This window comes from Triticum urartu, chromosome 4A (assembly GCF_056163025.1).
Source record: "Triticum urartu cultivar PI428250 chromosome 4A, HENAU_Tu73, whole genome shotgun sequence".
Lineage (NCBI taxonomy): Eukaryota > Viridiplantae > Streptophyta > Magnoliopsida > Poales > Poaceae > Triticum > Triticum urartu.
Genome location: NC_141876.1, coordinates 506,296,828 through 506,320,567, shown reverse-complemented (window position 1 = coordinate 506,320,567; position 23,740 = coordinate 506,296,828). Strand labels below are relative to the sequence as shown.

Genomic DNA, 23,740 nt, shown 5'->3' with positions numbered 1-23,740 from the left:
ACGTGGTTGCTACAGGCTTTAGCAAGAACCGTTCTTACCTACGCATCAAAACTACAATGATTTTTCGTCAAGTGTGTTGTTTTAACCTTCAACAAGGACCGGGCGTAGTCAAACTTGATTCAAGTAAAGCTGGAGAAATAGACACCCACTAGCCACCTGTGTGCGAAGCACGTCAGTAGAATCAGTCTCATGAACGCGGTCATGTAATGTCGGTCTGGGCCGCTTCATCCAACAATACCGCCGAATCAAAGTAAGACATGCTCGTAAGCAGTATGACTATTATCGCCCACAACTCATTGTGTTCTACTCGTGCATATAACATCTACGCATAGACCTGGCTCGGATGCCACTGTTGGGGAACGCGGTATTTCAAAAAAAAATCCTACGATCACGCAAGATCTATCTAGGAGATGCATAGCAACAAGATGGGAGAGTATGTCTACGTACCCTCGTAGACCGAAAGCGGAAGCGTTTAGTAACGCGGTTGATGTAGTCGAACGTCTTCGCGATCCAACCGATCCAAGTACCGAACGTACGGCACCTCTGCGATCAGCACACGTTCAGCTCGGTGACGTCCCTCGAACTCTTGATCTAGTTGAGGTCGAGGATGAGTTCCGTCAGCACGACGGCATGGTGACGGTGATGATGAAGTTTACCGGCGCAGGGCTTCGCCTAAGCACTACGACGATGTGCCCGAGGTGTGTAACTGTGGAGGGGGGCACCGCACACGGCTAAGAGAAACTTTGGTGTGCCTTTGGGGTGCCCCCTCCCATGTATATAAAGGGGGAGGAGAGGTGGCCGTCCCTAGAGGGGGGCGCGCCATGGGGGGACTCCTACTTGGACTCCTAGTCCAAGTAGGATTCCTTCCCCCCCTTTCCTAGTCCAAGTAGGAGAAGAAGGGAAGGAGGAAAGGAGAGAAGGAAGGAGGGGGCGCCGCCCCCTCCCCTTGTCCAATTCGGACTGGGCAAGGGGGGCGTGCGCCACCTCTGACCGCCCCTCTCTCTTCTCCAGTAAGGCCCATGATGGCCCATTAACTTCCCGGAGGGGGTTCCGGTAACCCCCCGTACTCCGAAACTTATCCGAAACGACCTGAACCATTCTGGTGTCCGAATGTAGCCTTCCAATATACGAATCTTGATGTCTCGACCATTTCGAGACTCCTCGTCACGTCCGTGATCTCATCCGGCACTCCGAGCAAACTTCGGTTCATCAAAACATGAAACTCATAATACAAATCGCCATCGAACGTTAGCGTGTGGGCCCTATGGGTTCGAGAACTATGTAGACATGACTGAGACACATCTCTAGAATAACCAATAGCGGAATCTGGATGCTCATATTGGCTCCTACATATTCTACGAAGATCTTTATCGGTCACAGCGCATAACAACATACGTTGTTCCCTTTGTCATCGGTATGTTACTTGCCCGAGATTCGATCGTCGGTATCATCATACCTAGTTCAATCTCGTCACTGACAAGTCTCTTGACTCGTTCTGTAATGCATCATCCCGTAACTAACTCATTAGTTACATTGCTTGCAAGGCTTATAGTGATGTGCATTACCGAGAGGGCCCAAAGATACCTCTCCGAAACACGGAGTGACAAATCCTAATCTCGATCTATGCCAACTCAACAAACACCATCGGAGACACCTGTAGAGCATCTTTATAATCACCCAGTTATGTTGTGACGTTTGATAGCACACTAAGTGTTCCTCCGGTATTCGGGAGTTGCATAATCTCATAGTCTTAGGAACATGTATAAGTCATGAAGAAAGCAATAGCAATAAACTAAACGATCATAGTGCTAAGCTAACGGATGGGTCTTGTCCATGACATCATTCCCTAATGATGTGATCCCGTTCATCAAATGACAACACATGTCTATGGCTAGGAAACTTAACCATCTTTGATTAACGAGCTAGTCAAGTAGAGGCATACTAGGGACACTCTGTTTGTCTATGTATCCACATACTAAGTTTCCGGTTAATACAATTCTAGCATGAATAATAAACATTTATCATGATATAAGGAAATATAAATAACAACTTTATTATTGCCTCTAGGGCATATTTCCTTCATGATCATCACGGGGGTCCTTGGACCGACCCGTATGTCCAGGAGCCGATGTGGCAAGCACCCCTAGTCTAGGACACCATTAGTCGGGAGCAAACTCGGGCGACTACGGGATCACGAGCGTGAGGCGCCTACCAGCCATGGTAGGAGAGTAAAAGGAGACCGACGTGACAGGGTGTAGGAGGCAGCGGCAAAGCGTCACATCGGCCCTTCCACCGGGCTTGTTCGGGAGGCAAGTGACACGTTAGCCCAGGCGGTGGTGCCCTGCCACAAAGGTAGCGGGCGAGGATGGGATGCCAATGTGGAGATGAGGTAGAGGCGGGTTGCATCGACGGTTGGGTGCGGGGATCCTCTTGTAGTCCGATAGAACGCGACAAGGGCGTTGTGGCTTCTCATAGCAATGACGCTCATCGCTGCCATCAGCGCACTCTCGGCTGCGGCGGGCATTGAGCTGGACGAGGTCACGACTTGGACAAGGTGCAGACAATGAGGCGAAGGCGGCGTCGTGTGGGGTTGGCCGAAGCGGAGGCATTGTTCAACAACGACAACAAGCAATATGCCTCCAAGATATCCCTTTGCCATGTTTTCCTATCATTCTTCTCTGTTCCTATGCCACTCTATTGTAGTACCATATTTTGTTGGTAATCACCAATTAGAAAACATGGCAAATTATTAAGATTAAATGCCTATATGGCTATATCATATCAGGGACACAATTTAGGTTGAAGAACATTTTAGGTTGCCATGGCAAAAAATTGATGTTGGACACATATATGCATGGTATTGAAAGTTGACATGGCGAAAATACCTCCTCCATAAATTGTACCCCCTAATTATGCATGGTATTGAAAGTTGACATGGCGAAAATACCTCCTCCATAAATTGTACCCCCTAATTATGCATGGTATTGAAAGTTGACATGGCGAAAATACCTCCTCCATAAATTGTACCCCCTAATTATGCATGGTATTGAAAGTTGCCAGACCAATTTTTTTTTCTTTTTTCTGGTGTTATAAGGTTGGTGGCAATTTTAGGAACAGAAAGTACAATATACATGGCAATTTTTTAATACTGGTCTATGGGTCATGGCAAATGTAGGGATAAAAACAAGTACAATTTCAATAACACATGACAATTTTGTTTGGTGACACATTACAATTTGGTTTGATGACCCATGACAATTTTATGACTTGTCCACGTCGAAAATGTAACTACAATTGGCATGTCCTATCTACATTTTTATAGGGGTTTATAGTTGCCCTCTACTTAAAAGAATACCCTTTTCCCAATTTTTGGCCATGTGCAAAATGAAATTGTTGGCAAATTCATATGGTACCATAAAAGCATTTTGCCAAGGCAAAAATGTTCATGACAAAGTTTTAGTATTTACCATGGCAAATTTAGTAACCGCCCATGGCAATATTTTTAATGTATCATGACAAATTTAGCAATTGACCATGGCAAATTGAGTTTATTGCTCATGGCAAATTTATTCTTCTCGCGACAATATTCACTTCTTTTGAACCATGACAATTTAGTTGATGCTTTATTATTTTTGAGCATCATGGAAATTGGTTTGTATGTAGCATGGCGATTTTACATCATTTTTGCCATCATGGTGGCACAAATGAGACGGAATTTTGTCATCTCCATAAACTTTCACACATTTTTTGCATTTAGTCCTTTTTTCTAACCATCACGGCTAGCATCTAGTGTGCATTATGGAAAATTGACACCCCTTTCGTGCACCATGTCAAAAATATAGGTTTTTTTTGCCATTAATGCATGTTTTTAGGACCACGGAAAATTCCTTTCTTTTTTGCAACATGGCACAATTACTATTTATGTGGCAATGGAAAACTTAGTTTATGGTCAGGACAATTTTTTATGCATCATGTAATTTTTGGTGTATGGACTTGGCAATTTTTCGTGACCCCAAAAAATTTATTTTTGGACCACTTTCAAAATTTAATTTACCATGGCAGCTTTATTTTTTGTAGCACGACAATTTTTTTATGGACCACGACAAATTTTATCCATCTTTTTGAAACATGGCATTTTTTGTTGAAACAAACCATGCGATTCTTTTTCCCTTTTGGTTTACAAGATGTGGCAGTTTTAGCCTGTATTGCATGGCAGTTTTGTACATTTTGATGTATTGCATCTTTTTATTTTAAACATACGTCAAACCTGCTGGGTGGTCTTTCACATTCTTCCCTTACTGGTTTTGGACCTTTCTTTTTTGCACAAGCAGTGATACCTTTCGTTGAGAAGGGCCCGTTTTGATTTTGTGATTTGTATGTGCTTTCATATATTAAATATTTTACATTATTTTGTGCAAACGAGAATTTTGTTGGGCTAGGAGGCCTAGCAAAGGCCTCTCTGACATAGGTTCACACTGAAAAGTTAATTGAAGACCAAAATAGGCATAGGATTAGCACGGCATAGCTTTTTTGTTTTTTGTTGAGAACAACAACTCGGAGTCATATTTGACGTGTAGGTCATTGAATAGTGACCTAGCGTCTACCAGCTCGCACGCCTGGTCCTCTTTATGGGCCGACCCATTCCTAGATTCTTCCCCATCGGTTTTGGAAAGGTTCTAGAACCTCTTGGTTGGCAATGTTTTTTTTTCATGGGTTGGCAAGAAATATTCAAATGACTAACTCAATTGCTTTTGTTCAGTCCAAATTCGGCCCAAAAATGATGGTTATGTGGTGGTATTCTGAACAACATAGGTGAGGAATGTCTTTATTTCGTAAGACCTTGAACCATTTTTTTCGTTTTTCCTTTCTTTTTTCCTATTTTCCTTTTTACCTTTTCTTTTATGTTTTCTTATGATGTTTGTTTTTGCTTTTCCACCCATTCTTATGCTTGTTTCTTTTTCAAATTAGATTTTCTTTAATAAAACGTAAGTTTTAGGAAAATCACAAATGATTTTTAAATTCATGAAATTTTATGAAAATCGCAATTTAAGAAATTTATTGAAATATGAGAACAGTTTTTCCATACTCGCGGACATATTTTTTGAAGTGGTGATTTTTTTCAAATTATCAAACATTTTTTTCAAATTGAACAACATTTCTTTTCAAAATTCATGTTTCTTGGAATGTACGAACAATTTTTTTGGAATTCATGAACATTTTAAAAAATGTGAAACTTTTCTGAATTTTATGAGCATTTTTTGAATTTTTGAACATTTTTTTAAAACTGTGAACATATTCTAAATTCACAAACATCTATTTCGTATTTGTAGACATTGCGGACCTTTTCTTGAAATTCAGAAACATTGTTTGAACTCGTGAACAATTTTTGAATCAACAAACATTTTTTAAATTTGCAAAAAAATGAAACTTGTGATCATTTTTTTTTTGAATTCATGAACATTTTTTGAATGCACGAACATTTTTTCCAAATTCACGAACGTGTTTGTGCAAAAAAACATCCAAATTTGAGAGTATTTTTTTAATCCAAGAGCATTTTTCAAATTCTTGAACTTTTTTAAAATTCAATTTTTTGGAAATCCTTAACATTATGAAGTAAAAAAAAGAAACAAAAAAGGGGCTCAACGCGTCCGCACATGGGTAGGCCCAAATCATGCGCATGAGGAGGGAGCGGGTGCGTGTAATCCTGCACCTGCCTTCTTTTAGCAGGTGCAATTTTTTGTTGCATTTGCGGTCGTTTACATTGGCCTTGTCGATCCGGCGACACTGGAAGCTCAGCCATGCAATGAAGCCATAACACTGACCACTAATCGCCATCTGAGCTTGATTTGCATCGCCACAGACTATGCAGAAGTGGTCGTCAACATTGCCAATTCAGCGCCTTGTCGGTATGCCATGACCTTGAGCAACATCAGCCACCAGTGCCAATCCTTCTGAGGCTTCAAGATCATTCACGAGAAGCTGGAACACAATGTAGAAGCACATTCTTTAGCTAAGGCAGCTTCTTCTCTTTCCATCGGGCGCCATGTGTGGCTTGTTGTTTTGCCCGACATTATCTGTATCCCCTTAAACATTGCTACTTAATAAAGGTCACAGATCCTAAAAAAAAGATGAAACGTTTCAAAAAAAAGACATAGCTTTTTTTAGGGGTAAAAAAAAGATATAGCTGAAACGGAAATGACCCATAGTACCGCGGCAGCCGGCTAGACCGAGGCCGTGATTTTCGAAACAGCCATACTTTCGCCATCCCGGCCCACAAAATCCTCGTGCCTACTCCGCTCCGACGCTCCCACACCCACACCCACTGCACGGCCGACGCCCCTGTGTACTCCGTTGCTGCGGGCCTTCTTCCACCCCCGTCATCCTCCGGCCGCCACCGCCCACCCCCACCCGCCATGGCCTCCACCTCCACCTCCCTCTCCCTCGCCTTCTGCCCTCTCTTCCGCCCAACCCCCCAGCCCCAATCCCAACCGCGGCACCTTGACCCCAAATTTCCCAAACCCCTGCGCCTTAGCCTCGCGCCTGCGCTCTCCTGCGCCGCCCCCCTCGCCGCCGTCCCCGACGGCGTCGCCATAGACGACATCATAGAGAAGGACTGGTCCTTCCTCAACGCCTCCGGCTCCCACCTCCCCCGCGCGCTCGCCGCGGGGGCGCTCTCGCCGGCGTCGCGCGTGCTGGCCGTGACGCCCACCGCGTCCTTCGTGAGCGCCCTCCTCTCCGAGTCCCCCTGCGAGCTCCTGGTCGCGGCGCACGAGTCGCTGTACGTGCTGGGCGGGATCAAGGAGGAGCACGACCAGGTGAGGTGCTTCCATTTGGAGGGAGGGGGAGGGGGCCAGGGAGGCGGCGTGGTGGAGGCCGTGCCGGGGAGGTTCGACGCGTTCGACGTGGTGTTCGTGTGCTACTTCCCCGGGATGGGGGTCTCGCCGGCGGCGCTGCTTAGGTCGCTCGCCAAGAGGTGCTGCAAAGGTGAGAGACCTCCTGAAATGCTACCGCCTTATCTGGTTTCGTCTCTTGTTTTTCAGTCTGAGTTTATCAACGACATTACTGTGCATTTCCTTCCATAAATTGTACCGATATGACTAGATGGATATCATATCTCTGCGTCCTTATTGATTCACTAATGGGTACTGCTTTTGAGATGGTATGTGTGATGCTTAGACCTTACAATACAAGGCACATTATTTGTAGAAATTGGTGGGTTTCAATGGTCAGATTGGCCTGTTAGATCACCAATGTTTTCTTGTTGAAGCCGTGTCCCTTAGGGCTCCGGTTCATTAAAAGAAGGTAGAAAAGAGTTGCCTGGTTAATTTGAGGAAGGCCGGGCGAAAAACATTACAACATGCCCACAAGAATGGGCATCCTGGCCGACCTGGCTCCTGCAAGGCTCGTTGGCAGAATCGGAGCTACCTAGTCCTTACGCGTTTCGGCTGGCTGTTTGGCATAGGCCGCCAGGGTTCTCATGTTGCGTTCTTTCGGAGGGTTATTAATTAACATGTTGCATTGCCATTTACATGAACTGCCTGGATAAACTTGGTTATGTACTGTATCCTATATTGTAATGTGATAGCAAATTGTTGAATGAGTACTATTTATGGTTTGTCAATTTAGTTTGCATGGAAAGCATTGAAGGAATTTAATTGAACAGATATATTATGTATTGGACCGCACGCTAACTTTATCCATTAGTATGTTGTCATACCTTTTTTCTCAAGAAGGGTAGTATACTCTTGTTATTTTAGTCCCTGAGTCATTAGGCAACTCTTTAAGTTAGTAGCAGATTTTGGTTGATGGATGCTGCTCATTCCACTTCAAGATCCACAGCGCTCATTAGTTAAATCAGTCACCTACTTCTGTTCGATTAATCTTGTGCTGCAAAGTCAACTTAGAGTTCCAGTTGGAAACAAGGGTAACCTTGAGTTCCCTCCAGGTGATTTGCAGTATGCATATGGTATTATGTTCACTATATTTTGCATCTGAGAATTCAGTCAAAGCTTCAAGTAATATTAGTGTTAGTTCAGTTAGTAATATATCTTGTGCTTCGTTGTCATATAAATTTGCCTCACGGTCTAGTGACAACCTCACACATAAGAGTCAGGTTGGTAAGATTTGTCTGCATGCAATTCTTGTTATTATTCAAATAAGGCACCAGTCAAAACTCCCCAACCTTGCCACACCTCGAGTTCAGGCGTTTATCAGGGTACTGCAGGTTGTTTTAATCACGAACCAAACAACTCCTTAGTTTTGAAATCTTAAGGCTTTGTGTGTTTTACTGCACAAAAAATACTTTTGGGATGCAAAACCTTTTTTGTGCTCAGTTTTATAATTCGATCGATTTCTTTTCGTTTCGCCTAGGTGCAAGAGTCGTCATCTTCTTGGATCAAGGTAGGCAGAGCCTGGCGCAACACCGCAGGGAGAATCCGGACCTTGTGTTCGTGGACTTGCCCAGTAGGTCTTCTCTGGAGAAGGCTGCAGATGGGAGCAAGTTTGAAATGGCAGAGTTCGTTGATGAGTCATCGCTGTACCTTGCTGTTCTTCTGTTCCAAGGGTGAAACATTTTTGTAAGACAGATTGCGTAGACTGGTATTATCTACATCACGTTTAAGCGAGCTGCTTGTTCATAGATACGCAGGAAATTGCAAGATTACTTGTGTTTATCTACTTATCTCTGCATCTGTTTCCTAACCTATCTGGCCGAGACCATCCCTGTGTCTTGCACCTTGCTACTACCTGCTCCGCACAGAGCAAAGGCTTGCATTGCAGTAGCAAGATGTGCAGAGAGCCACAACTTCAGTTTTGCTTGTGTTAGTTCATCAGTTCCATCGTCACAGCCGGCATAGTGCCTATGCAAAAAGGTGTCGGCATGTTTATGGATGGCGCTCTCCGGTGGTGGCTCGCGTTGCTCAGTTCCAGTAGTGCGGCATCCTCGATGCGGGCAGAAGCCGGAAGGGAATAGGGTTCCCCTTTACGGCAGCAGTGGCGTGGCGGAAGCCGAAGGCTCCCAGTTTTCCATTGTGGTCGGTTGCCTTGCTGCTCTTCGTTCACCTCGGTGCCCTGCTGCCTCCTTCGACGACAATTGCTCCTGGAAGCTTTCCAGTCCCACTTGGTCGTTCTTGGACAGCAGTGGTGCTGTCGGCCAGGTGTGCCCGAATCGAGGTCGCTCTGAGGCTGCTTCAGGCTTTGAGGTTGGCATCCTTCTTGCTCTCAGGTGAGCGTCTCTATACTCCAACAGTACGACGCCCTTCGAGCCAATGCGAGGGGATAGGGTTCCCCTTCAGTGTTAGAGAAGGAAGGTGTCCTGTTCTAGACACCATGATCTTCAAACCCTTGTGATGATTGGTTGTGCCATGCTGTGCTGCATCTGCCATGACCTTCTTTAGTGCCAATGTGTGGCGTGCATCACCATTCAAGCTTTGTTCGTCGTTTTGACTACTCTTGGATGCTCGTGCTGGTTTTTCTTGTTGTTAGCTTTCCCCTTTGCATCAGTTTGGCCGTTGTGGTCTGTTGGTGTGCTGTAATTCCTACCAGGTTGATGGCTTCGTTAAATTAAAGCGGGGCTAATCTAGAACCTTTTGTCTAAAAAAGTGTAGATTAGCATGGTGTGAGCAGCGCATACGTTTCTGCGCCACAGAGCACATGAGATACCCAAGACAAATTGTGGCACAGCCACAGGGCTGATCTAACGACTTCTCTAAGGTCACCGGCATAACGCTTAGGGATGTAAATGGCGGAATAAACAGCACCGCAGGACCGTTTAGTTGGTTTTAGCTCAATAGTTCACTTTCCCCATTTACATCCCTAATAACGCTGCTTGTGCTTGCTCCAGGTGATCACCGGGATAGTTCTCGGTCAGCAGTTCATCCCATGCAGAATAAGTAAGCGATGATAAAAACAGCTGGAAAAAATGTAAAGAGAAAAAAAACACAGGAACCAACTCATTCACATGACAGCTTCAGCATTCCGAAAAAGGAACTACTGAAGCAGAACGAAAAAGGAATTGGAAATTTACCTCGTTTATAAATCAAAAAGGCTACATGATACACTATCTTCTCATACACACAAAGGGAAAATATAAGAAAAAAATGTATAAAAGATATAGTTCCCGGCCCTATAGTCCAAAACTGAAGGCACGTAAGCATACAGAAAAACCACTCAAAACATCCTTTATTTCGTTCGGTTGATACAATCACTCACCGTATACAGTTGTAGACAGTAAAAATGAGAAGAGCACGTCCCCCATGTGTGTTGCTTTTAACGGGATAAAGGGAAATAGCCGCTTTGATCGGTGGAGAACAGATTATACTCCTTCACATCTGTCTGCTCTCTGGAGCATGGCTGCGCTTGAACCGGAGCAAATGGCGGCATCCTTGCTACCGACTCTCCGCTCTTACCATCTTTGGGTGACGGTGGGCCTTGCGGAGCTATCGGCAGGTTGAATTGGAACAACGAGAAGGATGCACTTTTGTCAGGCAATTTGTTACCATCTGGAGCATCCTTCGGGCCCATCGGCTTCAACATGGAATTAAGCCTGTCTGGATTCAAGCCTCCATAAGGATGACCACCAGTTGGCGCTGTTCCATGTCGGTAAGGGGGGAGGGGAGGCGGAGGCATGACTCTGAAGCTGGCCGGTGTCTTGAGAATTTGCTCTGGGTGAATACAACTAAAAGCAGGAGCTGGGTAGCGATGTACATTGTTGTACTGCACCGAGAAATCAGCAGGTCCGTTCCCAGGTACTCGGAATCCGACTGGACCAGAGAAGAAATTGGGTGGCTGACCATACTGGAAGTATCCATTTGTTGGAGCAGCACACGAGTGACTATGTGGCCCAATTGTGGTCGGTGAATATGCAGGTGGTGCATGCATGTTCTGCTGATGCGATGACTGATTCTGGAAGGGGAGTACACTGAATCCAAATCTGTCGTTGTGAGGCGGGCATGTGGCTTTTGGGTGGTATTCTCTGAAACCATTTCCTGCACACGTCTCAAACAAAGAACGTGAAGCAGTTCTTGTCGATGGAGCTTCTGTAATGATGTTGACTCTCTCCGAAGATTCCTCTGAGTCAGATGATGATGATTCTGGAGTATGAGCACTCAAAGACGTCACACTGCTTGAACTGCTTTCTCTATCTGCCTCGCTCATACATGAAGATGAGCCATCAGAACTGGCAGAGTTCGTCATGAGCTCTTCGTCTGGCTTAGAACCTTCATTATTTGTTGAGTGGCATTTTTGTTTATTCGTCATAGGAGTTCCATCAGAACAAGCAGATTGATTTTCCTCACGCTGTCCATATGGCTGATCTGTTTCTGATTTACAAACATCAGTGGACCTTTCAGAAGCTTGGTCTAGTGGTTCACGTCCTGTGTCAAGCTTTTCACATCCACTGGTATCACATTCCACTGGTTTGGGTGACTCGACATTGTCAACTGATCCTGACATATTATCTGTGTCATTTAAGCCAGTCTTTTTCCGAGTATCCATTCTCTCCCATACTTGTTTTGGAATTGCATTTCTCTCGTGTGTACTACCAACACGGCGGTACTGCACTAAAGGCTTATCAACTCCTGTTTTCTTTGCCATCTTCATCTCCCTACCTGCTCTAGCTGTTGGCAAAAAACAGTTGTCCTCTGTTTTGTAACTTTCCTGATGATCACAGCTGCAAGAATTGTAGTCTTGCCTATATCTTGTTCTGTTATTTGTACTACATACCGAGTTACAACTTCCATCACCATTTCTCATCCTTTCCATTGATCGCCACTGCATATTGCCAACACTTCTAGATTCATCTCGGCCGTCATCATACCAACAAGAGGAGTGGTCTTGAGGAACGTCCTTTCTCAACCTCAGATTTCTCCGTGATGGTTTTGATTGCTGGGATGTGAAAGGTTCACTGCTATTAACTGGAGGACATTTGGTCACTGTATCGCAGCAGTCTATATTGTTTTGTCCATCAATTTCTATGGATGAAGATTCAATCTCAGCGTGGCACAGAGCCACAGCTGTGGAATTATCTTCCTCTTCACTAGCTGCTCTGGAGCCAAAAGTATTTCCTGATTCGTCGTTAGTACATGTCGAGGAGTTGCTTAGAGTTGAGGATGAAATGTCGTCTGATGTTTTGAACTCATCTCTTTTCCCCTTGTCCCTTTCCTTCTCTTTCAGCCTCTCTTTTCTCCTGTGCTTCTTTTCTCTCTCTTTTGTTCTCCTCCTCATCCTACGCTCTTGTTCTTCACGCTTCTCTTTCTCCTCTTCCTCGAGAAGCTTGTTCTGCAAGGAGTCCACAAAATTGATATTCACAAATACAAATGAAACTACCTTCCCCAAAATTTATTTGCACTTGCACATATAACACATACCTGTTTTTCCAATGTAATGATTTCTTTGCATGCTACATGCACTCGCTCCTCCAGAAGTTTGAGTGCCAAAGACACAAAGACACTTTGTGCATTTTGCTGGGCGGCACCTTCTCTAAAAGCTTTCTCAACCTGCAAAGAAAATTTAGTATACAATTAATGCTTGGAGTATGAGTGTCTAATTCCTCAACAAATCCTGAATGCTTGCTGGTGACTACAGTCACACCAATAGTATGGCAGAAAAAGAGCTTGTCCACAAGCTATGTGTGTGGCAGGTAAAAAATGTATCAACCCAAGTAGCAACTAAAGTTTTCAATCTTTGTAAGAAAAGTAAAGCAAAAGAAAAAAAATCCAACGTATCAATCACCTCAAAACAATCCATTGATCAACAGAAAGAGAACACATTTATTACTTCTATACTGAGGTAAAGAAATCAGATGACATACACCACTAGAAGTCTTCATATCACGAATAACGAGAACTGGCGTGTTACACTGTTACTGTAGTTTCCTTGTAAGATTGAAACCAAGGAATAATGTATCTTGCTGAAGATCAACTAGTAAGCTGGAATATACTGCTAAGACACCTTAATTTGGTAGACATTATTCATAATTTATTTGTAAACATATATTTCTTGTCCTTTGTGCAATCAGAATCATTCATTATACAAGTACTGCTTCCAATAACTCTCGAGACGATTTTGACAATCAATTACCTGTTCTTTGAATATCACTGCAGCAGCATCCAAGAGAAATTCTCTTGCCAATTCAGGACTTTTGGCATGCTTCTGCGGATGAGAGCCATCACCGTCAAGATCATTTTCATCCCTTTCCATGGCATCATCCTCCTGCTCATATTTTCATTAGTCAGTATTACAAATGCTCTCAATTAAGCTTATCTTAGCTAAAGATGTAAGCTACCATAAGTGATATGTCACGTACATCCTCTTCCTCGGCCTCTTCAGCATGCTCAAACAAACTTCTGATACTTTCACCCTTTGTAATTGTCACAAAGCCATCTCCCAGCACCAGCCTGTGATGAACACAAGATTGGCCCTTCAGTGCATGTGCTTTTACACACATCTCCGTATAGCGGCCATCGAGCTTCCAGGCTCTCAGAGTTATGAAATAATCTTCAAATTGATCAAGATCAATCCCACTTCTTTGGACTTGGGTCTTCATCCCAACATTTTCAAAGCCAAAAACATCTGATTGTCCTTCATCTGTCCCAATAGCCCATTCAAAGTGATGATAAGACCCATCTGTCTCTGATATAGATTGGCGCCAATCAACTATGACGGAATCCTCAAATACCTGCAAATAAGAGAAACCAGATTAACTTCATAGAAATTCTAACCAAATGCCACTCAATTTAATGCATGGTCAACATTGAGGAGTCAGTCACCCTGACCTCGCATTGAAATGCATAGTCCGCAACACAGAACCAACTGGTGCAGCGAGGTTCCCTTCGAATGCGTTTCAGTTCCTTCAGCTCCTTGAATTCACGGATAACATTCCTTCGGCAATCTCGGCAAAATCTCTTGCTATCAAACCTGTTAAATAAAAATTTCTGAACTGTTAACTCTTCTATTAGCAGCTTACAGAAAATACTAACAAATGTCAGCATTTTAGGACAAATTTACTCAACTCCCAGCAGGCTTAAATGGAATCAATCGGTCGACAGTAAAACTCGCCAGGATCTTACCATATCTATACAAATATCCAGTGGAACTAAAAAAGACATTACAAATACTTGCTAAGATTGTTCTCTAGTGCATCTTCCACATGGTGGATATAAGCAGAGTTCGGTTTCAGTTATTTTGTCCGTAAGTTGAATACCTAGTTCAATGAGTAGTGTTTTATGTCTTTTAACTTGAACTAGCATGAAACGAAAAGCCTCTCCATTATGCTCGGTTGCTCACCTAAACATTAGTCTTTCAATGAAATCATCCTCCTTCATCCGCAGAAGAGAAGATCTAGTTTCGTCGCATAATGCTGACCAGAAATTCACCAGTGTATTGCATGAAAGGTGGGCAGTATGCAGAGCACATGTTTCTCTTGTTCCATACCCCCTGCTATAGCTAGCCATCCCTTGGCTAATCCATCCTCTGCCACCCCCACCACATGCATCAGGATAAAGCATTTCTCGTTCCCTTTCTCTCAGTCGTGCATTGTCAAATACCTGATTAAACAAATGGTGGGTGCATTAGGAAATAGAGTGATCAAATATGTCTAATCTAGAATTAAATATTGTGAGTAAAAACCACAGCCACATGCATGATTTGAGATTGCTTCAGATATAACAAAGAGCGATTAGTTCAGACAAATAAGGATCACTAATTCAGTATACGAAAATATCAAAGTAGTTATCAACCTTAGTTCACCAATGCAGAGAACAAAATAAAATATGAACCACGAGTTATGGCACAATTGTTTACACTTACATTCTGGAGCACCCGTAGCGAGTTAGCTTTCATAAAGCAGTCAATAAGCGTAAGGATGCCATCCTTTGTTGTTGCAAGACCTCCCCAAGGGTGAACAGATGGATCCTGAGATCCATTTTGCTGCCTAATCTTTGATTCACCACTTGAGCTCAGACAATCAATATCTGAAACTTCTTGCTGCAGTGACTTGAAATTTTCCAAAAGCAACCCATTGCACCTTGAACAGTAGAAATTCTTGCGAGCTTGTTCAATGAGGGTTTGCTTATCCAATTTTAGAAGCTCCCGCCGTGCTTGCGGTGGCAAATCATTCCAGAACTGAAACAAGTTCAATCCACAGTCATAAAAGTTATCTTGAAACTCACATAACTTCATTTTCCAAGATAAAAATATGATACCACTTAAAATACACATTCTGGTTTTATTTCCATTACATAGGAAAGTGGATACTCCAAACGCGGGGACAAGAAAAATCTATTATGGAATAGAAATCAATCATGATTTTACACAAGAGTATGGCACCAGCACATTTACAGCTCGAACCAAGGCGGACACGCGGAGTGCACCAAAGTCAAGGTGCCTCGGGAGAGTTGTAACGGAAAATTGAGCACATTTACAGCTGCAACCAAGGCGGAGTGCGGCAAAGTCAAGGTGCCTCGGGAGAGTTGTAACGGAAAATTGAGCACATTTACAGCTTCAACCAAGGCGGAGTGCGGCAAAGTCAAGGTGCCTCGGGAGAGTTGTAACGGAAAATCGAAGGTCATTGTAGAAACGTAAACAAATTTAAAACAATAAATGACATGGCATATTAATATTCCACGACAGAGATACAAAACAAAGCACACTTATTTATTCTACCTGTATCACCATTTGATATCCAATCTAAATTCCACTTGCTGTGCTTGCTAGCTTATCATCCTACTACTATCATCGAAGGAAGTGAAAGATGTAAAGTATGAAGACTTGGGATCGGAGACTGAGGTGCATGATTAGTTGATATGAACTCAGTCTCATCACAACTCGATAAAAATTTCAAGAAATATATATCCTGTTTTGAGCCAATAGTTTACATCTCAAGTGTTCTGACAGAATTTTGTTTTCCCAACTCGATCGAGCATTATGACATGCCAGAATTATTGCTTTACATCCTTCTCGAATCAGGAAGAATTCGAAACCAGTTCTAAATCAAGTGTCTCAAGCCTTTGCGAGACGACTCCATGACTGACCACTCCAATTCAACCCATACCAAACCAAACTCATAATGACAAGTATCAATAAGGCCCAATCCTGTTTTCCTATTTAAACATACCAAACCAAATGTGCAACTCCAAGGGTTAGAGTCCCTAAGAGCAATGCACCAACTCAAAGTCAATGCAATCTGGCTACCCACAGAGTAACTAGTACTACTACATATATGCTCGTCAGGGGCACATGGGAAATCCTGTTGAATCTAAGAACCATAATTCACTGGGAACATAAATATCCAATCCAAGCAAGCTAAGCTTAGTAGGGAGGGGCCAAGGGGGGCGAATCCTTTTTGATATCACCAACTAAAACGCCTCGGTTTCCCCGATACGGTGCCTTTTATGTGAATTACACACCGAACCCGAGCCAATCCAAGGCAGACGCGGGGCAGCCAGCTCAGTCACAGATTCGCAGGGACGCCACCGCCGAACCCCAATTCTCACATCTCAAATGAAACCCCGGCACAGTACGGAATCGACGCCCACGCCGCGTTACCTTCTGGAGGCGATCGAACGTGATCTCGTCCCGCCGCCGCGACCAGATCCCCGATCCCGAGGCCGAAGCCACGGCCGTCTCCGCCGCGACCCCCGCCATCAAGTCCCCCCGCGGCCCTCAACACGCAACGACGTCTCCGCGCCCGATCTACCGCCGCCGACGCCGGCGGCGACACCTGCGGCCGGAGAGCGAGGGGGCGGGGCGCGTGGCCGGAGCTGGGTCCGGGGCTGGGGCGGATCGGCCGCGGTGGTCGCGCCACCGGGGTTTTTGCTGGCGAGAGGGCGAGATGGGGGGGAGGTGGGGAATGATGAGGTGAGGTGAGGCGGGGCGGGGGGTGGGGTGGGGTAAAAGGAAGAAGATGAGGAGGAAGAGGGGGGAGGGAACGCGACGGCGTCGTACGTTTTTTAACCGCCACGGTTAGGCTAAGCCGCGCGGTTCGATTGTTCAGGCGTTCTACTGGTTTTTTAACCGCCACGGTCCGTTCTACTGGTTTCGGGATTTTAGACGGGCTGGTTAAAACAGCCGCCGTGGTTTACCATTGTTCAGGCGTTCGAAATCTGGTGTGGTGCGACGTGTTTTTATCTTTGGGTCCTCGTGGAACACCGAATTCCCGTTTCACAGTCGATGGATGTCACATGGTGTATCATCATAAGTTCATCTCCACTATTATTAAACAATCAAATAAGAACTTTCTTACGTGCACCCTGTAATTAGTCCCACAACACCGCAGGAATCAATTAGCACCACACGATTAGACTCACAAGTCTAAATCTAACCGCCATCATTAATCTAATTACATATATGATGTGCATTTAGCAATTTTCAATGGCTGACCGTACTCCACCAGAGAGGCTACGTCCGCTGCAACCCCGCGTCCTCTACAATCACGGAAGGCAATGATCTCGATCCTGAAATCACGCAAATGATTCCCTTCTATGCATCATATCCTGCCTGCTGCCGCTTCTAAACTCAGACACATGCACAAGAAGCCTCATCGTGGATCACCACTCGGCCACTGCCCAACGCACACTAGCCTCGCCTTAAGCGCGGAGTCATCGACTGCTGGGCCGTGCGGGAGTGCGTGTCACGTGGCTCGAGGCGGTCGGGGATGCGGGGATCCAGGTGTCGGCGGCGGATCTCACCGGATCCATTGAACGCGACGACGGCAACGACTTGCGGCGGAGCGAGGCGACACGAAGGAGCTCGGGGAGGACGTCGACGCTTCTGTCGGTGCTGGGAAGATTTGGAGGTGACTGGATCTGGGGCGACGGCGGCGGTTGCGGTTGCAGGCGACTTCGGTGGCAGCTCTTCTCCAGCGTTTCCGGCACCAACAAGGCCGTCGGGAGGTCCTGGCTCGCCAACCAGCAACAGGACGACAAAGCCTGGTGACGCGTGGGCGGAACCTCTTCCCACTGCTCCAGCAGGCGTTCAAGGGCATCAAGCATATGGAGTTCGTCAAGACTTGTATTCTTTTGCCCCTTTTTTGTGAAAGGTAAAGAATGTACCAAGACTTCATCAAGACCATGATGGAGATTTGAAAAAAACAGGTATGTATGTTCTGAATAAGTTGTCTCTATCAGGTGTCGGTATGGTTGCCTTCACATTAATACAACTCCCAAATGCAGTGCTGACCTTGATGCTGAAAACAGGAACATCTGCCCTGAAAACTACATAGAGGCGGCATTGAAACTATCCCAGGGCTGGGCTATAGTTAAACAGAGCTTTCTGAACTTTACTGAAGGTTGTAGCCCCGTCGAAGGCAATGGCAATGTAGATGCTAATGTCAAAGCCCTTGTTGTCAGCCCCTTGCTACAAAAAACAATGGATTTTCTTTCCAGATGAAGGTGCTGAAAAAATTCTCATGGTTGCTCCTTGTGTTTGCCTGCGGTTGCTAACTTGATATTTGATTACCTCATAACTGCAGGCATACCCTTACATGAGCGACGATGATTATTCTGCTTTTTTGCAAACCATGCAAGATTTTTGCAGCGACAGGACCATGACCCCTCGAGAAATTTACAAAAATGTGCCTATTAGTTCTTCTGAAACTGTGCTAAATAATTCTGCAGTGATTTCTTTGAGAAAGATTTGAAATAGTGAGGTGTCTGATTCATAATTCCTTCTTCGTATGTGAAGAGATGTATGAGTAACTGTCAAGTTGTTGGAATAGTTTGTGGACAATTATCTCCCTACTGACCTAAAGGTACCTTTTCTCAACAAGGTAACAACATTCAGTTTATTATGAATTCATGTGTGACGTGATGGTCTCCTTGGTTCTCCTTTGTAGGCCTTTCTAAGGGTTAAAGCATATGATAATCACAACTTGGATGGTATATCCATATGAAAGAAGGTGCGCAGAAGTTTTCTACCCTCCTGCCTTGAATACAAACAGTTCCCATGTTCTTTGTTTCAGCATTCACCTATGGTAACCAGATGCAAATATCCATCCTTTTTGTATGAACTACTCCCAAAAATGCAATTTGCAGTCCATAACTTGAGCTATTATTTGTTTATTTTTTACTGCTTGCTTCCTAGCTGTTGATTAGTACATGAATATCGTCATACTATCATTCAGCAGCCGGGTCAGTAACTTCATATATGTACTCTTTTCTGATCAAGTAACTTCATATATGTACTCATCTCTGATAGGTAACATCATTCTGTGGCCGCTTGAAGATAAACAAGCATTTAACTCTTTATTCAGTTAACAAACTATTGTTTGATTGTTTTTTCTTGCGCAAAGCTCTACACAGGAGGTGCATTGAAAAACTATATGATGATGATCCTGAGTGTGATGATCTGTTGGTGAGTCAGAATAATTCTTATAGATCGAAGTTAGCACCTATCGTATGTGGGTTTAAAAAATATGAAATTTTGAGAATAGACAAAAACACTCATCGTTAAAATTATTTGTGTATTTTTAAGTAATATCATTGGTGCCGCGGATATAAATTGTCTTCTTAGGATGAGTTGAGTTGTCGAATTTTATTCCAGGCTTGAGCTTGACAATGATATTTATTTTTAATGGGCTTTATAATGTGCTTTCATTGAATTATGTCAGTAGAGATGCACAATGAGCGTACCTGTCAGGTTTAGCTCAACTCAGTGTTATTGGGGTAGTAGAATGAGTCCTCCGAGCATGCTAAATGTTTTTTTTATATACAAGTACTACATGTTGTTGGGGAACGTAGCAGAAATTCAAAATTTTTCCTACGTGTCACCAAGATCTATCTATGGAGAGACCAGCAACGAGGGGAAGGAGAGTGCATCTACATACCCTTGTAGATCGCTAAGCGGAAGCGTTCAAGTGAACGGGGTTGATGGAGTCGTACTTGTCGTGATTCAGATCACCGATGATCCTAGTGCCGAACGGACAGCACCTCCGCGTTCAACACACGTACAGCCCGGTGACGTCTCCCACGCCTTGATCCAGCAAGGAGAGAGGGAGAGGTTGAGGAAGACTCCATCCAACAGCAGCACAACGGTGTGATGGTGATGGAGGAGCGTGGCTAACCTACAGGGCTTCGCCAAGCACCACAGAAGAGGAGGAGGAGAGAGATGCAGGGCTGCACCAACGAGAGATCGAATCGCATGTGTTCTGGGCAGCCCAATGCCTCAATATATATAGGGAAGGGGAGGGGCTGCGCCCCCTCTAGGGTTCCCACCCCTAGGGGGGGGCGGCAGCCCTAGATGGGGAGCAAGGGGGCGGCCAAGAGGGGATGGGAGAGGGAGGCGCACCAATATGGGCCCTAAGGCCCATATCCCATTAGGGTTTGCCCCCTCTCCATCTCTTAGGCGCATGGGCCTTAGTGGGGCTGGTGCCCTTGGCCCATGTAGGCCAAGGAACACTCCCTACAGCCCATGTGGCCCCCCGGGGCTGGTGGCCCCACTTGGTGGACCCCGGGACCCTTCCCGGTGGTCCCGGTACGTTACCGATAAACCCCGAAACTCTTCCGGTGACCAAAATAGGACTTCCCATATATAAATCTTTACCTCCGGACCATTCCGGAACTCCTCGTGACGTCCGGGATCTCATCCGAGACTCCGAACAACATTCGGTAACCACATACAAACTTCCTTTACAACCCTAGCGTCATCGAATCTTAAGTGTGTAGACCCTACGGGTTCGGGAGACATGCAGACATGACCGAGACGTTCTCCGGTCAATAACCAACAGCGGGATCTGGATACCCATGTTGGCTCCCACACGTTCCACGATGATCTCATCGGATGAACCACGATGTCAAGGACTTAATCAATCCCGTATACAATTCCCTTTGTCTATCGGTACGATACTTGCCCGAGATTCGATCGTCGGTATCCCGATACCTTGTTCAATCTCGTTACCGGCAAGTCTCTTTACTCGTTCCGTAACACATCATCCCGTGATCAACTCCTTGATCACATTGTGCACATTATGATGATGTCCTACCGAGTGGGCCCAGAGATACCTCTCCGTTTACACGGAGTAACAAATCTCAGTCTCGATTCGTGCCAACCCAACAGACACTTTCGGAGATACCTGTAGTGTACCTTTATAGCTACCCAGTTACGTTGTGACGTTTGGCACACCCAAAGCACTCCTACGGTATCCGGGAGTTGCACAATCTCATGGTCTAAGGAAATGATACTTGACATTAGAAAAGCTTTAGCATACGAACTACATGATCTTGTGCTAGGCTTAGGATTGGGTCTTGTCCATCACATCATTCTCCTAATGATGTGATCCCGTTATCAACGACATCCAATGTCCATGGTCAGGAAACCGTAACCATCTATTGATCAACGAGCTAGTCAACTAGAGGCTTACTAGGGACATGGTGTTGTCTATGTATCCACACATGTATCTGAGTTTTCTATCAATACAATTCTAGCATGGATAATAAACGATTATCATGAACAAGGAAATATAATAATAACTAATTTATTATTGCCTCTAGGGCATATTTCCAACACATGCCTGATTATTCTTATTGCTTATTACATCAGATTTTGTCTGCTAATTGTCCCAGCAAAAAATATATTAAGTGTTCCCTTTATATTTCGCTTTTGTAGCCTCTATTGTACTTTGCACCCATACAAGAATGAAATTAGTTCATGTTCTTGCATACTTATTTAAAGCATTTATATAAAAGGATCGGGAGAAGTCGAGCGAATGAATCGCGGGAGATGCCACTTCTGCTGGTTGGAACGCTGATGACCGCGTGTGTGCTTGTTAGCGCTGCATTGCATGTGGATGAGTAGTATAGTGCATAGATTGTGCATATATGGAGATGCATTTTGCAAGGTTAATTGTGTACCCTACTTATTGATACTTTGACGGTTTCTAATTTAGTGGTTTACACTGAAGGTCCATAGCATCAACGAAGATATGATTAAGCTTAAGATATAAGGAGAAATAATGGTTATATATGAAAGTTAAATACGCATGGTTTGTTGCTTCCGTAAAGGGTGGTGTTATGATAATAGATCAAATATGCCCAATGTCTAACTTACTTTCACATTTTGTTGTATATGGATCCAGAGCTGATGACCAAGATGTTGTCTATGTGTGTGTTATTTAAGTGTCATGCTATGGGACAAAATTGGCAAGATACTTTGTATGTGATGTGTTTTTGCTAAGTTTATATGGTTGAGAAGTCCATTGCGATATGGTGCACATATGGGAAAAAAATTTATCTGCAAAAACTATATTTAATTCAAATTGTGCGAGCGAGGCGGCGAACAGGAGCCACAAAATCAGTCGGTTAAGAGAAATCGTTTCCCAATTAAGATTTAAAATACGTATGATGACTCAGAAAATATTTATATAATTATACGTGCGTTGCACGTGCACGCTTACTAGTAATGACTAAACTTGTAAATGTGAGCGTGTCATCCCCCATTCAGCTAGGGTCGATTCATACACTAGAACAACGTGGAAAACTCCAAGAGAACATGGAAATAGTTTACATCCTTTTAGAACTTAGCATCAAACTATATAGATGTTCAAAGGAAATAAATCAAATCTTATAAGCTTGATATATAAGATACAATACAAATAGCCAAATATTTATTATATGTGACTAACTGACTATAATTAATAGAATAGTACCACGTGAATCTTAAGGGCATTTTCAGATTGTTTGGTCTCTCCAAGGAAAATAATGGCACGCATGTGCCTAGAAAAGGTGATTACAAAGTTTTGGTTTATGAGTTTAGCAGTAGATCTCATCTTGAAGGCAAACAATGAATGTATAAAATGGAGACAACATAAACACTTGTGTCATTTTATTTTCACAATACAAAGGTTTATTTTCTCAAGACAACCAGTGGATCACATCTTAGATTGTTGTGCGGGATGTTAGGGCTTTCTATTTAACACGGGAATAAGAAAAATGATAGGAATGTCATGTGCGATAAATTCCTAAAAGATATTAAAACACATCAACTTGATAACCGTAATTTGGATAGTTCATAACATAAAGCTTTGGAGGAATGTCGCTCATGTTGATTTTGTCCCCCGTGAAACTAGGGTCCTATGATTGACAACTTCAGTCCTATGATTCAAAGGGGCAAAATCATAAGGACAAAATTTTCCAAACAAAATATGAATCGTGAAATCCAAAGAAGTCATTGGTAAATAAAAAGGAAGAAATGATATATGGATAAATTACATCCCTACATATCAACTTGCATAGCGCCAAAGCCATTCTAATGTTATCATGTGGTATAAAATGTGTTTCAATCATTGTGAGTCACCAGAAGATGTTTTTTAGTAAAATGTTGTGTTATATGTGTGAAGTTCACATGAAACGGATACGGCTTTGAAGGAAAGGGGGGTTGGATTTTGATAAAATATAGAGATGTTGTGTTTATTTATTATTATTCATGTATTATCATTTTTGCTAGGATCGCTTCCAAAGAATGATTTCCTTCACTGAAAACACATTGACTCCATTGTAGTCAACTTATACGGGATGAAAATCATTGTATGTAGTATTTGGAGGCATGTGATTCGCTATCTATCTTGCGAGAATTGCATTACGTCTATTTTTTCAACAAACATGTAATTTTGTAAGCAACTGATATGTAATCTCACCAACTAAAACACCAACATGGACCAATGTTTTTTTTGCGAGTGATGGATCGATGATTTTTTAGAACCGCCTTCATGGCACTTTAATAAATAGGGGACACATATCTAATTATACAACAT

At 43.8% G+C, this 23,740-nt stretch overlaps 2 protein-coding genes across 2 annotated transcripts; one reads left to right on the top strand and one right to left on the bottom strand.

The window, feature by feature from the left end:
• The first annotated feature begins 6,320 nt into the window (after positions 1-6,320).
• Positions 6,321-8,672, top strand: LOC125552405 (DNA-directed RNA polymerase subunit beta). Its single transcript, XM_048715951.2, has 2 exons — positions 6,321-6,984; positions 8,371-8,672. Exons 1-2 carry the CDS (start codon positions 6,414-6,416, stop codon positions 8,565-8,567), a joined length of 768 nt encoding a protein of 255 aa, XP_048571908.1. The 5' UTR covers positions 6,321-6,413; the 3' UTR covers positions 8,568-8,672.
• Positions 8,673-10,003: 1,331 nt separating this feature from the next.
• Positions 10,004-16,873, bottom strand: LOC125552404 (uncharacterized). Its single transcript, XM_087518709.1, has 8 exons — positions 16,543-16,873; positions 14,806-15,120; positions 14,284-14,543; positions 13,773-13,914; positions 13,304-13,675; positions 13,078-13,209; positions 12,366-12,494; positions 10,004-12,276 (listed from the first exon to the last, which is right to left on the bottom strand). The coding sequence occupies exons 1-8, from the start codon at positions 16,639-16,641 to the stop codon at positions 10,267-10,269; spliced, it is 3,459 nt and encodes a 1,152-aa protein (XP_087374835.1). The 5' UTR covers positions 16,642-16,873; the 3' UTR covers positions 10,004-10,266.
• Between the last annotated feature and the right edge of the window lie 6,867 nt (positions 16,874-23,740).